An 18,331-nucleotide genomic window follows, 5' to 3' on the forward strand; every position below is an offset into this window, starting at 1 on the left:
ATAAAATAAATAAAACATAATACGATTGCTCAACACTATATATAAATGGAGAGAGGTATATTTAACATTTTTATTATGATGTATTATATTTATGAATTTATAAAAGCATTTTTAGAAATGATATACATGTATATATTTATCATTGATATTATTGTAAGGTCCATGGGGCCGTGTTGGCTACATAGAACCTCTTTTAACAGTCTATGGACTGAACGATACAATTTGCGACACTTGGGAGGGCTTTCCGGCAGACGTAGGTTACAAAAAGGTGCGGGTTTCTAGGGAGACAGACGGAGGGAAACAGTCCTTTGAGGAAGATGTGAAAGTCGAGACCTTCTCAGGTAGATGTATAATCTACTGCTCTGTCCATTATTCGCATTTACCCAAAGACAATGAACGGAAGTATGCGGGGGCAGCGCTGAGTCTGCTAAACAAGCTAAGTTACGTCGATGGTGCCTGTTGTTAGCATAAACGTGACGCTAGCTGCGGCCAAACAACGTTCAATTAGCTCATTTTAACACGATTCTCAAGCTAGTTCAATAAGCTAGCTAAATGTCGCCTGAAACAGTAGTCTGTACTCTCAGAGAAAGGATGCTAAGCTAGCTGCTTCTTTGTTCCTTTTGGTCAAACGTCACTGTGGCGTCTGTTAGCTTCAGGTAAACAACACAGCCTTGCTAAGTTTGTAAACGTCATACACACACACACGTCTCCTGTATTGAATCACACTGTTGTTATGAAGCTACCAACGTGAACTACCGCAGATGAGTCAGAGAGGACTTGACTCTAACGTTTCGATGTCTCACAACAAGTGGGAGCGGAAGGATCTGGCCAGTGGGTCAGTAAGCGGTGACGTAAGAGAAACTACACAATGTAAGCTGTTAACTTTCGTTTCCCTTCAATAGGAAAGCATGAGAGAGAAGAGAGGTCAAAGCATGGTGAAAGATCTCTCTGGGTTGTATGATGGAAGGACTGGGAAAGGAGAGACCCATGTGCAGCGCTTCTAACTTCCCATGGCTCAGTCACCCCAAAACAGAGGCCTCAACCCTGCTATGGAAACTCAAAGACTGCTTCTCCACCGCTGAGACAACCGCTCCTCATCACACTGATAAAGAAGTAGGTGTTTATCTGCATGCAGTTTCGATCATTTTACACATAGACTATACAGACTCGTCCAGAGTGGAAGAAGTCGAATCAGCTTGGATTCTGAAATTTGGATTTCAAGAAAAACTGGTTCAGATACACAAGATAGTCAATGTCTATTTAAAATGATCTGTTATTTAAGTTGTATTAGTATTCCAGGGCCGACATATTGTGGCTCAGGCAGCTTTCCTGAATCTGAGTTTAGCATGTGTTTTACATTACTGTATTTGTGTTGGAAATAACAATTATCAAGTAAGTGCATCAGCTCTTTCATAAGGCATTCCAAAATTGTTGCGCAACTGCAATCAGTTTGCAATGCAGACATAACAGTAGTTTAACCTTGTGAGGGAACAGCTTTGTAAAAAATGTCATTATATTGATACTGGTTTGATATTTGTACATGGTGCCAAAGCACAGAATAAGGTTCATATTTTGGATCAGAAAACACAGAGTGATTCAAATCTGAACATTGAGAATATCAAGAATGCTGATTTCTCTCTGGCCGTGCCTCTCAGCTGTGTAAACATGGCAGGTTCATGCAATTAGTGGTGATGACCCAGCTTGGTAAAGGGTGGAGAGCATTGTGTAAAGTCCTGATCCCTTATTGGTTTCACAGCAGTAAAATTACTGACGGTTAGTTGTATTGTGTAATCTTTAATTACTTTTGATGATTTGGTTGATCATTTCCAGCATCAACCAAAGTTAGCAAGTCCCCTGGACACAGGCAGAGCGAGCAACGTACATTAGTTGTGTGATGTAAATAAATGGCGGAGGGAGTGACAGTCAGGTGGGGGCTGTAACACCAGGACTGCTGCTAGTGCTCTGGCCATAGTGGATGCCAAATTCACTGTTGCCAAATTGTATGCGTTTTAACAAATGCTTATAATTTGACCTGTTGCTTGGGGTCGACTCCCTGCTCTTCACCTAACAAGCTTTCACCCTCCTCTGCTCTGATGAATAATTTAAATATCATAGTTTTTTCATAATAAATATAGTATTTAGTATTTAACTTGGTGAAATTACTTCAGTTTGTGTATCAGTACTTTTTTTAACACATTCATCACATTTTAACAATAATGTTGAAAAATGATTACCATGATACTTTGGTCACAGATACAAAAGTTTCACAACATTTCATCTTTAGCTCCCTACATGGCCACACTGGTGGGCAGTAATCTGCTGTGAGGGTGCTGGGCAAATATTATGTGATTTAATTTCCCTTAACTAACTTTCCACACCAAGCAGAATAATCCACTGAAGAAATTTTAGATCATAATCATCTAATCTTTTTTTTTTTTTTTTTTTTTTATCTTCCAGAACAATTTCATGGAGAGCAGAAAGGCCGTGCTTGAATTGAAAGATGTCCCTCCTCCTCCTCCTCCCCCACACCATCCTTCCTCCTCCCAGTCATCCCAGCCTTTCCCTCTGGCCCCTCTCCCTTTGCCTTATCCCTGTTTGCCCCATCAACCTCAGCTCATGCAAGGCTCCCACCAACAGCAGCCACCACAGCACCAACAAGAGGGGGGTAGCCCCAAAGTAAGCAACTGCACTCACTGTGTCTATTGCAGCACAGACAGCAAAGGGTTAGTAGATGGTGGAGGTTTTGTTGGTAACAGTAGCAGCATTGCTGGAGCTGTCTCACTCTATGTTGCCCCACGCTCTTTGGGAGCAGCCTTCAGCAACAGCAGTATCAGCACATCTGGGCCTTGTTCTGTATCCTCAGCCGTTCATCAGTATAAAAATAACCTGAGCTGTGGAAGTGGAGGTAAAGCGCTCGATTCTTTGCTCAGTCTTGGTTGCAAACCTCAGCTGCCCTCCTCTGTCGCTACCTCCCAGCCTGTTTCATCACACCCTCACCTCCCTTGTTGTTCAGGGCTTCTCTGCACCTACCCAGCTGTACCTCTATCCTGCAGTCAACCCAGCCTGTATCCATCCTCCGCTCCTTTGGTTTCCTCTCTTTCCTCTGTTTCCTCTCTATCTTCACCATTGCATGGCTCTTGCCTGGCCTCTTCTGGCTACTACACCTGGGGTGTGGACTGCAGCCCGTCAGTAAGAAGATCCCAGAGAAGCACACTGGGTGACCACCCTACCTCCACCACCATCACTACTACAACCACCTCAGCACACTTCTGCTCTAATCCTATGCACCTAAATGTAGAACGCGCGGTTTGTGTGAAGGGAGCACACTGCTGTCAGGAGTGCTTTTTGAAGGTTGGTGGAGTTCTCTTTGTTCACTGTGCCTTTCTTTGTATTTGTGTGCCATAAAGATTACTTTAGGTAACTTTGTGCTATATGCATGGATGACCCCGGTCCCTTAAACTGAGACTGAGGTTTTGTATTTTTTGTTATAAAGAACATTTGCATGTTATTAGCTGCTGTGGATGTCTATTTTACCTGACACTTGTATTGATATGTGGTTATTTGCAGCCAATGAATGGTCTGACATCAGAGTCCAACAAAGTCTGGCCCAATGTTCCTGTGCCCCAGACTGCTCCGATCCCTATCCCCCTTTGCAATGGCTGTGGCACCTCCTCTGATGGATTGATGCACATGCCATCGGCCAGCCTTGGCAAGATTGGCCAGAAATATGGTTAGTGGGCTCTATAATACAATGTTTGTTAAATACCAGCACATGCAGTGGCATAAACAAAAAGGTCACACCCCTGATTAAAATATCCATGGCTTTGAAAAGCTAAGATTGGAATTATCAAAGTTTTGCATGGTTCACTCTAAAAAAAAGTTCGAAACAAAAATAATACACCTATTTTGCTTAAAGGGATAGTTCACTTAAATATGAACATTCACTCATTATCTACTCACCAATATGCCGATGTGTTTGAGTCCACAAAAAACATCTGGAGTCTCAGGGGTAAACAACGTTGCAGCCTAATCCAATACAATTAAAGTCGATTGGTCAGAAATCCCTTTCACCTAAATCTTACACACTGGACCTTTAACTGCAAAACAATGAAATAATTAATGAATTTGAATGATTGTTTACTTTGTGTCAGGTTCACCAGAGAACAGTGGTCCTGAGAACATCCCTCCAGTGGGGGTCTTCTGGGACATTGAGAACTGCAGCGTTCCCAGTGGGCGCTCCGCTGGAGCTGTGGTCCAGCGTATTCGCAGCCGTTTCTTCCAGGGTCATCGTGAGGCAGAATTCATTTGCGTCTGTGATATCAGCAAGGAGAGTAAAGCTGTCATCCAAGAGCTCAACAACTGCCAGGTACTAACATTAATGTCTTAATGTTGGAAAGCTTTTCATGGTAACAATACAACAAATAATGAGTGTTATTGAACACCAGATTGAATTGTTATTTGCCAATGAGCTGCAGTGTTATGAAAGAGGTGATATGGGGATAAAACAGTACATTTATTATTTTGATTGTTGTACCAGGGTATTTCCTGCATAGAGAATTGCCAGACTGCCCGTCTCTGTCAAATTTCGTGCTGCCTCTGCCATTACAATGGAAACAGCTTATAGTGATATAGTGTTTTTCCCAGGACACTATAAGTGGTTTTTACCATAAACAAATAGTGTAGCTTCTGTATTATAGTCCTGTTGCTTGAAGGAAAGGTAACCCTGCCCCACACACACATGTTAACATAACTTTGCTTCATCAGGTTACTGTCGCACATATCAACGCCACAGCCAAGAATGCCGCAGATGACAAACTTCGCCAGAGCCTTCGACGCTTTGCTGAGACCCACACTGCACCTGCAACTGTTGTACTAGTATCCTGTGAGTTCTGTTTAGATTCACAATTTAAAAAACTACAGTCTTGTTACCACAAAAGATTTTGCTTTAACAAGCAAGGTTTTCTTTTTGTTATTAACAGCGGATGTGAACTTTGCAAGTGAGCTGAGTGACCTACGTCATCGACATGGTTTCCAGGTCATCCTGGTCCACGGCAACCATACATCGCCAGCTCTTCTGCAGCATGCCCACCGTCACGTGACCTTTCAGGAGATCACAGCTGATTTGCCCCCACGAATGCTTGTCAAAGCACAGGTAGGCCTAAAAAATGCTTTATTCAGACTTAAAATTACTTGTTGATCCTATTCTGAGGTGAATAAGGTATGGTCTTCCTGGAAAAAGTAATCAATCGCAATCTAATTTAAGTGTGGACGAAGAGGGCAGAGAGTGAGGCAGTTTGGATGTGAATTTAATCATATTCAATTTTCTTTTTAGGGTCATTACAATTTTTTCTAATCTATAACACTGTCAGCCATTCTCCAAACTGCTTTAATATTCCAAGTGTAAAGTATACAAACCAGACAGGCACGCTGTCTCTTCCTCCCCTCCCTCAGCCCAGTTTCAACCTCCTCTATGTGCACAACCTCCCCCTCATCTGTGACAAGAGCCTGCGGAACGCGGTAAAGCTCAGGCTCCGTCGCCTGTCTGACAACTGTGGTGGCAAGGTGCTGGGCATGTCCCAGGGCACAGCAGTACTCCGTTTTGGCAGCACAGAGGCAGCTGCACGCGCCCGAAAGCGAATGGAAAATGAGGATGTGTTTGGCCGCCGAATCAGCCTCTCCTTCTCCCCACGACCCAGAGATGATGCAAGTCCTGAGCCTGAGCTTCAGTCTCAGCCCCATCATTTGCCTCAGGTTCTCCCCCAGCCCTATCAAACCCAGGATTCAATGTTTGCCCCTCTCCCATCCATATCCTCCTTCTCCTTTCTGCCCCTGGAGAAGCCCAAGTCACCCAGGAGGCCACGGCGAGCAACCCGCCTATGCCACACTCCTGGCCCAGTGCCTGAAAGGCCCTACAGCCCCAGGAGGGGTTGCAGTGGGCCTCCCGGTGGTGCTCCAACCAAGCCCCATCAGGTCAGCAGACTCGCCAGTGCCTGCTTCCCCTTATCCTCCATTGCGCTCTATCCTTTTTGGGCTGCTTTTTAAATCCCAGTAGCTGTTTCCCCCCTCGTGTCCTAACTGCTGCTTTTACACTAACGGCTTGTAGCTGCTTGCTTCATTTGTCTGCATGGGCTAGCATGTAGCATGTTTTAGTTGTTTGTGCTTCATGTGTCCCCTGCTGTCCTGCATGTTAATTCGCATTTATACCATCTGACTGTTTTGTTCAGTATATCAGTGCTGATATACTGCTTCATGTATGTTGCCAGTTTCCGTGGTTTGTCCAAAGTCTGCTCCGTGCTTTTATTTATTTGAGTGTGATCATGACTCATGCAGTTGTTCATTATGAAAATACTGACCTGGTGGCTGGATTTATTTTCTTGCTTGCTTTTAACTAAACATATTGCTGTGTCAGACTTGGACACATTATATGGATGGGCATTTAAACTTTTCTCTGTAGATGCAAAGTAAACAGTAAAGAGAAATTTAGTTTCCAGTTTTAGTTCCAGTTTAGCCAATATCATTTGATACCAATATATTATTAAAGTAACTTGCAGATTTCTATACAAAGATGTCCATATTACTAATAACAGCAACAGTTGAAAAAGCCTAAAGCTCTCGTTAAGGGAGTTATGTGACACCAAAATCCTTTTTGAGCAAATCATGTGATGTCCAAAACGGAATATATACATTTCATAGTAGAGCTAGGGCTGGGCTATAAAACGATATCAATAACTATCACGATACAACCTTTCCTCGATAGAAATTTAAGACATGTTGATAGAACTCATTTCATCCATGCTTTGACAGACAACACGAACAACCAATAATAATGAGTATAGCCTTGGCCGAACCAATCATGTGGCTGGAATAGTTACACCCACATTAGGTTAGGTAGACGCACACAGCGCAGAGTGTAGGAGGAGCAGCACACATGCTAATGTCTGGGCTCCTACATAGAGATGGACAACTCTGCATCGATGCAGTGACTGAACATTATCGATTCATGTTTATCCACTAAGTTCATTGTTTTAGCGGGTTACCACAGCTGAATAATTATAAAACCACTGCTTCAGGACAGATGAACATTAAAGGTCCGGTTGTCCTGTGTCAGTCTCTGTCGGAGTCTGCTTCCTCCTCACTCCCCTTCTGACCTGCGCCCACTTTACACTTTAACAATAAACACCATCACTAATCACAAGTTATTAGGACATGTATATGACTGACGTTTAATTTGTTTGATTCTCTAGAGTTTTTGAGACACGTTTAAACCTGCGACACAACACGAGACATAATGTGACGTGCACAGTCAGGACATAAGGGTTAAAGAGACCGGAACGATCGGGAGACATGATCCAACATCATCAATTTATAACTAAAAACGTGATTATCAGTTAGTTTGTGACGAGGGACAGAGATGAGTGGACGTACACACTCGCTCCTGCAGACAGAAGTTTCCTCCCACAGATTATGACGCAGCGCTGTGTTTTAAATTCATTGTTGCAGAAGAAGCGATGCCCTCTTTATCCAGGTACATGATATGAATTCAGCAGGTTTTTATAAAGATTAGTTCTTAGTGTGAGTGATTAGAAAATATCAGACCTGCGGAGTAATACGCCTCAGTGGAGTGGTGCTCATTTAAGATAAGATAAAACGTTATTAATTAACACATCGGGGAAATTCTGCTGTTACAGCAGCAGGCACGTTAGAATGAGGTAAACATAGAATAAAGAAATATAAAAAGGCAATAGAATAAAAAATTATTAAATAAAAAAAAATGCTGAGTTTGTACATTATATTTCACTGTAGTGGTTTGTATGAAATGAAGTAGCACAGGATGAAAAGAAGAAATGGTAGATGAAGAAAAAAGTGTCCGAGTAACCCCAAAGATCAACATTCAAGCAATTGTAAAGTGAAATATTTCAGGAAACATTATCAAGAGAGAAAATTCAGGACTTGAAACTGTGCCACAGTGCTGTTAAATCGGAGCAGCTCACATTGTGTATAATACAGTACATTCAAGTTCATATTCTGTTCAGTCATACAATCACAAGTTAATACATTCTGCAAAAATAAGTATTGGTAATCAGCAAGTATTGTGCTGGGTACGTTTGATATTCGATTTTAAATGCTCACCTCCTGTAGAACATCATATCATGCCCTGCCATAACTTTTCCATTGAGCTTGTTCTTACTCACAAAACTAAACAATTTCAGTCTCACCTCCCGCACACACATGCATGCACACAAACACATCATCAGCACTGCAGCAAGTCAACATATATCATGATTTGCCATCTGTCTTATCCAGGAGCTGGGCAGTTTGGAGAGCAAGTCCAGAATAGGCTTTCACCAACCGGAAAAAGGACGCATTGCTTCCTCTTCTCCTCATTGCAATGGAGAGACTGGGACCCTGGAGCAGCTGTCCAAACCAGGCCTCACTGCAGAATCCATGTACAGGAGGAGGTACACACCAGGCGGGGGGGACATCATAATAAGACTACTAAATAAACTCTGTTGATAACTTGCTCTTTATACCCTTTTTTTTTAATAAGGTGTGCAAGTGCTGTCTTTAAACTAATCCACCATTTTGTGGGATTATGTGATGAAAGAAAGAAATAATCGAGCAACGTGAACAACCAAACTAGCAACGCAACAAAAAGCAATCTTTAATCTTTCCATTTAGAAGAGAGGGCTCTAATCCGCGCAGCCTGACTGAATCCCCGGTCGAACAAGGCGAGAGGAGCTCAGGGGAATTCCAGATCAGCACTCCCTCAGCCTTTAGCAAGCTGAACCTGCACAGGAGCTTCAGTCCTCTTGTCCTCTCCCAGGGCTCCTGGTCCTCAAGGTGACCTATACATTAAATTACCTTATGTTTGATTAAGTTTGCCTTGCACATACTAAGGGCATAAAAAGTTTCATAATATTGAATGTGCAGTTAATAATATAAGATACAATATTTCTCTTTTCAGGAGTGCGTCCCCATGCCTGTCCAGTCGCTCCTCACCTATTCTTGCTGCCCCTCGCAGCCCGTGTCTTGAAGGTCCACCTGAGCCATTTTCAGAGGGAGCTGAGGTCCAGGTGGGCAACCTGGACTACAGAATGTCCCGCAAGGACCTGCAGCAGACACTGCATGACACCTTCTCCCGATATGGACGGGTAATTCCTATTCCATGTATCTTCCTGTTTGACCGTCTAAAGAGGAAGTCATTTTTAAATGAGATTGTTTGCAGAAATTCTGTTTGTTTGAAATCTGATTCACTGCAAAACTTCTCCTTGTGGGGATGACTTGTTCTTTCCAGGTGAAAGCTGTGGAGCTTAGCCCTCACACGGACTATCAGCTGAAGGCCACAGTTCAGATGCTGTCCCTGCAGCAGGCCATCAGCGCCGTCAGTGGCCTGCACCGTTACAAGATTGGAGGCAAGCGCATTCAGGTGTCTCTGATCACTGGTGGCAGCAGCAAATCTCTTGCTATGCACAGGTAAAGTTTGAGTTGAGTTACATTGGAGGGTTGATGACTTCCATAGCTTTCTTTAACTCTCTGATATTGGCAGTTTACGATTTTCAGGTGTGTTGATGTTTTTAATCAGATTTATAGTTTTTTCAATTGTGGTGGTAAATTTCAGCTTTGTCCTTATACAGCACAGAGATCATTAACATTCTTCAGGATGCCCCTGCCAATTGTCTTCCCCTCTTCAAGTTCACTGAGATCTATGAGAAAAAGTAAGTTGCTGCTTTTCAACTTAGGACATTCAAACTTGAGCAACTTTACTACTTTTCTCTATGGATTACAAAGTAGTCTTTGTTGCCAAAGTATATCCTCTTTTATCCCATTTCCAGATATTCCCGTAAACTAGTGGTTGGGGATTTGTACAGACTACCAGAGGTGGTGGCGGTACGGGAACAGGGAGGCTCGAGGCTTGTGTGCCTTCTGCCCAACAGCCAAATGCATCAGAGTCCACTGGGGTCTTCCCAGTCCCAGGAGGGCTCCTCTTCTACTAGTGGAAGCCCTGTGGTGTTCGAGGAGCTTGAGTACCATGAACCTGTCTGCCGACAACACTATGCACAGCAAGACTTCAGGTACCCAGCAGTTAGAATGTTGCACAATTTCAAAATGATGGGATCAGTGATGGGCACTTTTTAAGCACCATTATCTGAACTATTCATCACTGTGTGTATCTTTTCTCTTTTTGCAGTGAGGCTGACTTTGACCCTGACTCCTATAAAATCCCATTTGTTGTGATGTCTCTGAGCACCTTAGCCTCTGAGGTCCACAGTCTGTTGCAGTCACATGAGGGAACCCTTCCATTGCTCAGGTGACAGTCATCTTTTAAACCCATGTATAAGCTTTTCATATACAAATGGAGCATGTTTTCACACATTATGAATAAAGTCATAAATGTAGTGTTTTTCCTTTTAGTTTTCCAGACTGCTATGCAGCAAAGTTTTGCCCACTGCAACTGGGCAGTGAGACACTGGAGGGTGGTGTTTCCCTGGAGCACCTCATTACCTGTGTCCCCAGTATCACGATAGTCACAGCTCAAAACGGCTTCAAAGTCATCAAGTGGATCCACAACAAACCCCCAGCACCAAACTCTGGTAGGAACACTTCCAATCTGCACAATGTCTTGAGAAATCTACTGTTTGAGGTTCTCATTGATATTTTTACACTCGGATGCGTTCTATAATATTTCACACATATAAAATTATAATTATATAATCTTTTTTTTTACTTGTATAGAGCAATGGATTCAGCGCTGTAAAAGTCCAGTGGGCAACCCTCAGCTCATTCAATTCAGCCGAGAGATAATTGACCTCTTGAAGAGCCAGCCTTCGTGCATTATGCCAATCAGCAAGTTTATACCCTCATACCACCATCACTTTGCCAAGCAGTGCCGCGTCTCTGACTACGGCTACTCCAAATTGCTGGAGCTGCTGGAGGCTATACCACACGTTCTGCAGGTACCGAGAATAATGAGGATCACACATTCGCAATTCTAATTGTACATTTTATATTTTTTTCAAATCTTTTTTGTATTCTTTACCTACAGATCTTGGGCATGGGTACCAAGCGTTTGCTGACCCTGACCCATCGAGCTCAAGTGAAGCGCTTCACCCAGGACCTTCTCAAACTGCTCAAATTTCAAGCCAGTAAACAAGTGGCAATCAAGGACTTTATGCAGGCCTACCATTGGTCAGTCAACACTGCTTGGAGTTGTTACTGTTGCCTTCACATTGTCTTCGTTGTAGAAGTCGGGAAAACACTTTGTAGCAAAGCAGAGTTTGGATCTTGGTAATGCGTAATATTTTCTATACTTTGTGTATCAGGTGCTTCTCCAGAGACTGGAGAGTTATCGACTATGGCATATGTGACCTGATGGACCTGCTGACTGAGATCCCTGAAACCACCATCACAATAACACAACAGTCCACAGACACGGTCATCTCTGTTCCCAAAAGAGGTCGGTTTAAACCAGTTATTAAAAACTGTAAAAATGAAGGCTACCATGAAGAATCCACATCTGTTTATTTAGAGCTGTGTCTTAGTTAAACAACAAACTACTGTACTAGCTGTGTGGCAGTACACACAGATTTAAAATGCAGTCGATGATATTACATGATATAATTTATAGTTTAATTACATTCATCTTCATGTTTTATACTTTCTAGTAAGTGTTTTGGTTTTGCAGATGTTTAAGAAAAGTCTGATTGGAGATCCAGTGTATAATCAAATGTCAGCTGTGATTACCCTAATATTTTTACTAATAGGAATGGTACCAAATAAACAATACAGTTTCCTCTGTCTGGGGCAAACATCATTGTGAAATAGGTTATAAAGCCAACTGAAGATGAAAACCTCTGCAGCATGAAGAAATCCAAACATATAATTTGTACTGTTTTATTTGACCTCAGAGCGAACCATGGAGGAAATGGAGCGCACCAAGCAGTTTGCAAAGGAGGTGGTGGACCTGCTCCGTCACCAGCCTCACTACCGTATGCCCTTCAGCAAGTTTATCCCCACATATCACCACCACTTTGGACGTCAGTGCAAGCTCAGCTACTACGGCTTCACCAAGCTCATGGAACTCTTTGAGGCAATCCCAGACGTACTGATGGTGAGTAAGAAGATCTGTGTTTTGTATAAAATATTCTGTGCATCTTGATGTCACATCTTAACTGTAAGGACGTTTCAATGCTGAAAACAAATTTCACAACAATTGTGCTCTACATGTGTCAGGTGTTGGAGTGTGGTGAGGAGAAAGTGTTGACTCTGACGGAGGTGGAGCGTATCAAGGCCTTGGCGGCTCAGCTGGTCAAGCTGCTGCGGGCTCAGAAAAACTCGAGCCTCCCCGTCAGCCAGCTGCTCACAGAGTACAGCAAGACCTTTGGTTATGGTCTGCGCCTGCAGGACTACGATGCCAGCTCCCTGCTGGCTCTGCTGACCAAACTCTGCCATGTTGTCAAGGTAAAGAGCCTCCCTCAGAGTATTTTGTTTCTTTTCTCTCAAGCGTTTTCAGACATGAACTCCGGAGGATGTCTTAAGAATCCTTTCACACATGAACAATGCAGTAGGAGAGTCCCTACTCAGATGCGTTCACAACAACAACACAGAAATCTCTGTGGTGTTCAAGTGAGGGATGGCGCAACAGACGGAGGAAGGACGAAATGTATAAATTCTGCTGCGGACATCACATGTTTTTGTTTACACCCATCAACACTGATGTTAGCTCTTATTACCAAAAGCTCTTTTAACATCTTCGTTCATGTCTTCTCCATGCTGATATAGTCCGAAGAATCTCCAGAGTTCATTCACTGCCTCTTATTATTGACTTAAATTACAGGAAATGACTGCAAGCTATTTTTGTTTCCTCTTGGAAAGATGCTGAAATGTAATGTACTCACTCATTTAACACTTACACATTAAAATCTTTTGGAAACCACTGAAGTTACATTTCCAATACCCTACCCTTGGTGATATGGGCTGATGCTGGTGTCGATGTGCTGTTAACAAAATAACAGATTTCCAAAGCAGAATTTATCTGTACCGCTTTTATCTGCACCACCCTTCACCTGAATGTCCCAGGCGTTGTCCTTTTGATGTCAAAGGGTCCCAGACAATCTCCTGCTGAATTCTTCATATGTGAAAGACAAACTCAACAATTTTCCTGACATTTTCTGGAGTTCATGTCTGAAAATGACTTTAGTGAGACCAGTATTCTCCACTAAACAGTTGTCAAATACCAATAAACTGCTTTTTTCTTTCCATTTTCAAGGTGGTGGATGGCTCAGAGGGTCGTGAGGTGCAGTTGATCAACAGGAAGTCTCTGCGCTCGCTGACATCCCAACTACTGGCCCTGCTCATGTCTCAAGAAGAGCAGCAAGTCACCAAGGGTCTGAAGGTGGAAGAGCTCAGTCTGCATTACCTGACTGTCCATGGAGCCCCACTTAACCCATGTGAATATGGGTTCCTCTCCCTCAGCGAGTTACTCAAGAGTTTGCCCTACCTTGTGGAGGTGAGTAGAGCCTATTTCCTTTAAACCCCATTTATGGAAGCTTCAAGTTCACAATCTCTTTATTTCCACAGGCAGGATTGACAAAATAGATTTTTATTTTTTTTCCCCCTCCTCAACAGCTATACCCTGAAGAAACCGATGAAAACAGTAACAGTGATAGCACTGCCACTGGTCACGGTGAGGAGTGGGTGAGGCTGACCAGGCTCTATCAGTTTGCCCGTAACATACGCGCGCTGCTCCACACGTACCATTACAACCAGATCTTCCTGACTGAGTTCCAGGGAGCTTATAACAAATTTACAGGCTGCAGCCTTGAACCGCGTTACTATGGATACACCAACACTGATGAGCTGCTCAGTGCGATTCCACAGGTGAGAATAATCTCAGATACTAAAACCATATTCCCACTAGTATTTAACATGTTGTAAATCCCGCCTGTGTCCACCGATGAAGTATAAATGTGAAATATTTGGATGGGAGATTGGAAGATTTTCTTATATAAATCTATCACAACTATTGTAGTTTCTCATTTCTGTACACTTGGTTTCTGATATTTTTGGGGCTTGTCATCATCAGGTGATCTGGATCAAAGGGCACGGTCACAAGAGGATTATCGTTTTGAAGAACGATATGAAAGGTAAAGGGGATGGGCATATTTCTAATAGCTTGTTTCATTTAATTAAGTCAAGTCAAGGAAGTGCATTCCTGATGTGGTGCTGGATCTCTGTGTTTGTGTGTAGCTAAGACGAGCTCTTCAGTCCCCAGCAGCCCTCAGCTGGACATGAACAGAGAAAGCCCAAGAGACCGCGCCTTTAACAGCACAGTTTCTGGAGCCCAGAGTCCAGGTAATGGAAGTCTTTATGTAGACTGCTTATAGCATTCATTTAATTTGCAAAGTGTTTAAAATGTAGTCATGTAGTAATGATGGAAGTGGATCAGTCGGTTAGTCCCCAGTGGACTGGTAAATGAATTAATTTTTCTCTACCCAACATTTAATGTTGTGCTTCCTCTCCTGTCTTCATTGCTGCTCTTCATGTCTGACATTTGATATATGTATTTGACATATTTAGCCACTGTACCTGTTCATTATGCTAATTCCTGAAGCGAGAGATCTGCTGTCATTAGATCTTTTCAAATTAAAATATAAATGAGAAGTTGAGGCCTGAACTTTATTTTGCCTGCCAGGTGGCGATGTTGCTGCAGAGTCAGAGCTGCTGTGTCTGACCTCCCCGGTGGACCTGCTGTGTGGTCCTGTACCATCCTGTTTACCATCACCCCAGCTTCACCCCGACCCTGTTCTCCTCCAGCAGGCAGACCTGATTCACTTTGAAGAGAAAACTCCACCACCAGCAGGTCAGTTTTATGTATTTGCATCAAATTTAAACCGTTACTTGTTAATAATAGTTTTGCAAAGTGACTCTTAGCTTTGTCTGATTTAGAAATCAGGTTGTTAACACAAGAGATCAAATGGAAACAAGATTTGAACTGATCAGTGTTTTTATTGTTTTGTGTGAGTTTCTTTGGAGCCTGAAGAATTTGAGTGGGGATGTTCATTTAGTTGTTTTTTTCCTGACAGATAGCCATATTGTTTTATTTAGAAGGTATACGTGTTTGTGTTGTTAAATAAAATGAACAAAATTAAAGATTTTAAGATCTGCTATTAGTAAAATGGCAAACTGCAGGGTTACGTGGCTTTGGCACAAATGTCTGCTCTGAGACTGTTATTGTTTTCAGGTGTAAGAGCAAGAAATTTCTCTGTAGAAGAACAAAAATACATTTTAATTAATTCTTACACAATAATTCACACTTCAATTTGCACCTTTTGTCTTTCGTGAGGTGTAAGCTCAGTGTGTGACTGTGATTTCAGAGGGTGATGAACTCGAGACAGCAGCTGCAGCAGTCGCTTACAGCACATCCGAGCCACATGTGGAGTGTGGCAGCGCAGAAGAGTCTGCCGTCACCAAACCTCCAAAAGCTGCCAACATGAAGACCCCCTTGACCATTGACAGTCCCAACAGAAGAGCTTCACGCAGCAGAATCAAGCTAGCTGCCAACTTCTCCTTCACAGCAGGCCTCTAATCCTGTCACACGCACACATCCAGTCCCATACAGACAAAGCAGTACTAGCTCACACATAGTGTAACTCTAAATGGATGAGTTGACCGGCTACACTAAACACACTTCACAGAATTGACCACAGAAGAGCATTGGTATTATTATCCCCTCTACAGACAGGCTGTTGTATTCTTCCTTCTTCTTTATCACTCATTCTTTGTTCCATCTTTCTTCTCCCAGTGAAGCTCATCAAGCTGTGAGTTTACTCTTTGCAGATTTTCTGCAATTCTTTTATTTGCCAAATTCATTGACCATAACTGTGTTGATTTCATGGGAAGTTAAAGTACATCTTCAGTTTTGAGCCACGCTGTGTGAAAACACAAGCTGGCTTACAGACAATGACTGAAGCTGAGTAAGTTGTCACTGTTTAGAGAACTTGTTAACAATGGTAGACATGCTTGGTAAAAGTAACCCAGTTTTCTCTGTTGAATCCAAAAAAGTTTAGTTGCCCTCATTCTCATTCAGTTTTAAAAACCTGACAAATACCTGAAGGTTTGAAGAGATGCTTTGTTCATGAGAAACCTTCAGAATTGCTTCCTTGCTGAATCCTCCAAAGCGTAACTTTTCATTTATAATATTTACTCATTTTTGAACTAATTTCAAAGTTTGGAGATTTTTGTAGGTCACCCCAGACATGTCAATCAAACTGGCTGCTATGTCATTCTTTTAGTTTTTTCTAGAGCAAACCATTCTCTCTGTACTTGGCTCAGGAGGTAACATCTCTTAGAGTATATTCTCAGCTTTTTTTCTCTGTTGTTAAGTAGACCCAAGGACAGTATTTTCAGTTGCTTTTATATTATGCAGAGTTTTAGGAGACAGTTTGGTTCGTTTGGCCTGATTGTGGTGTATGTGTAGTCATTTCAATGATGAAACTGCTCAGAAGTGTCTTCTTTAAAGGAAGCTAACAGTCTCTGAACAGTTTGGCTCTAATGGTTTTGATTAATACTGCGACAATCGCTGCTCTCAGGAATTTTTCTTGTAGAATATCGACTTAATTTCTAGCAAAGATTCTGGCTTGTCTCTTCGAGACCACTAATGAAGACCTGACGGAGAAAAGGTGGCTCTTTAATACTCCAGCCAGGTGTGCTAAGGCAGCAGCAACTGACATATACTTTTTGTCTGCAGCCAGTGTGTTTGTGTTCTCTTAGCTATATTTTGTCTGTGAGGGGTTTACACTGGAGTAGGTGGTGTGTAATGTGCATGTTGTGCATAAATTAATTTATGCATGGTGTAAGCCCAGGAGGAGCAGATGATACCTCAACTTTCTTTAAGATCAGTCTTTTATTTCCACCATGTTTTAAGGATCTTGAAGTTGGCGTCATCGCTGTAGTTGCTACAGAAATGATCAAGGTTTTTTAGACAACCTTGTCCACACCGTCTTGAGTTGATGAGTTGTAGAGGAGCAGCGAGCACTCCTTAGAATTTGATTTTTAATGACGAGGTGAACGGTTGTGAGGTTTTAGGGAGAGGAGATGGGAGAGCGAGGCGATGGGCTGTTTGTGGAGCAGCATGGCGACTTCGTGAAGCCTCCCGAACAGACTGTGACGTACACACAGAGGACCCCCTGCGGCTCTCTGGAATCTGCCGGGCTTTTACAATGGCTTGTATTTGCCACGGTGCCAAAGGAATCGCCGTCGTTCCCCTCCCATCCCTCACGTCCCACATAGAGGAGTTTTTACTGACTGATGTGTGTTGGTTTTCTCAGTTTACCTCTTGTCTCAAGTGTTTACAAGACTGCTGGCTGCTGAAGTGCCACCAACTATTATCGGCTGTCAAGAAGTTTAGCATGACCCAGGCGCCGCTGTTGAAAGAATGGGTAAGAGCTCATTCGATCAACTCCTGTGAAGTTTCAGTGTTTAGCAGGGTTTCCTTTTGTCAAATTTGATTTGACTTGATTTTGACTTGGTGTGCAAAGTTTTTATTGCTGAGAGATTCCACCTACCAACTCACTGAAATGTCTGAAGCACCAATTGGAATGTTTTTAAATATGACTGCTAAGGCTCATTTCTCCTACGCTGTTTTACTGACTGTCTGGAAACCTCTAATAAAAAAACTGAGCAGTTCAGAATAATAATTTATAATTGCTAATGATAGAAAATGGCATAAACTGCTCATAGGAATTATCTAGATTTAAATTTTGGCTTTATGAATGTGTATTTGGGTAACCGTAGCATTCCTCAGTGTAGCTCGGTGGCAACTAACTCAGATGTATGTTTGATCTTCCCTATTGAAGCCTTCTCTTGTTGCTTAGTTACATCAGTGAGAAGCTATTGTATCTGTCCAAATATGCACTTCTGCATAGTTTTGGTTCATGAAATACACATGTGAAATGTTTTTGTGTTGGAGAGGGGTTGAAAAGTATGTGTATTGTTAATTCATTGGATATAACTGTCACTCAATGTTGCTTAATTCAGTTAATACATTTCAGGACAGTTCTAGTCTGCAGTTTACTGTTAAAATATCATCTCAAGGAACTTTCTTCAGTCGTCATTGCAGTGTTCGTGAAACTCCTTTACATTTTTGTTTACCTGCACAACAGTTTTCTCTCCATTCACTCGCTGATTTATTGGCTCACTGCATCAGAAGTCGCTGTAACAGTCTATCAGTGAAGGGACCAAAAAGATTTACGTTAATAAATTTCACAAGCATCAACCTCTGCCTCGTCTCAAAAATTTGTGTGGTTGTTTTTGAAAAAAGGAAACCGGCCAT

General features: G+C 42.4%; 1 protein-coding gene across 4 annotated transcripts; it reads left to right on the forward strand.

Annotated features, from left to right (window-relative positions):
- Nucleotides 1–208: 208 nt before the first annotated feature.
- Nucleotides 209–18,274, forward strand: marf1 (meiosis regulator and mRNA stability factor 1). 4 transcript variants are annotated; one of them, XM_020084066.2, is made up of 27 exons: nt 209–341; nt 903–1,113; nt 2,458–3,351; nt 3,568–3,730; nt 4,152–4,366; nt 4,765–4,882; nt 4,980–5,152; nt 5,452–5,970; nt 8,305–8,459; nt 8,680–8,841; nt 8,966–9,152; nt 9,296–9,474; nt 9,636–9,716; nt 9,834–10,073; nt 10,190–10,309; nt 10,414–10,592; nt 10,735–10,955; nt 11,045–11,187; nt 11,322–11,455; nt 11,907–12,109; nt 12,232–12,459; nt 13,268–13,507; nt 13,627–13,878; nt 14,084–14,144; nt 14,248–14,352; nt 14,693–14,860; nt 15,375–18,274. In XM_020084066.2, the coding sequence occupies exons 2-27, from the start codon at nt 958–960 to the stop codon at nt 15,584–15,586; spliced, it is 5,508 nt and encodes a 1,835-aa protein (XP_019939625.2). In that variant the 5' UTR covers nt 209–341; nt 903–957; the 3' UTR covers nt 15,587–18,274. The 4 variants fall into 4 exon arrangements, with proteins under 4 accessions (XP_019939625.2, XP_019939626.2, XP_019939628.2 ...); XM_020084067.2 differs by having other exon boundaries at nt 8,683–8,841; XM_020084069.2 differs by having other exon boundaries at nt 2,458–2,676.
- Nucleotides 18,275–18,331: the final 57 nt, after the last annotated feature.

Source organism: Paralichthys olivaceus, chromosome 8, assembly GCF_024713975.1.
Source record: "Paralichthys olivaceus isolate ysfri-2021 chromosome 8, ASM2471397v2, whole genome shotgun sequence".
Classification (NCBI taxonomy): Eukaryota; Metazoa; Chordata; class Actinopteri; order Pleuronectiformes; family Paralichthyidae; genus Paralichthys; species Paralichthys olivaceus.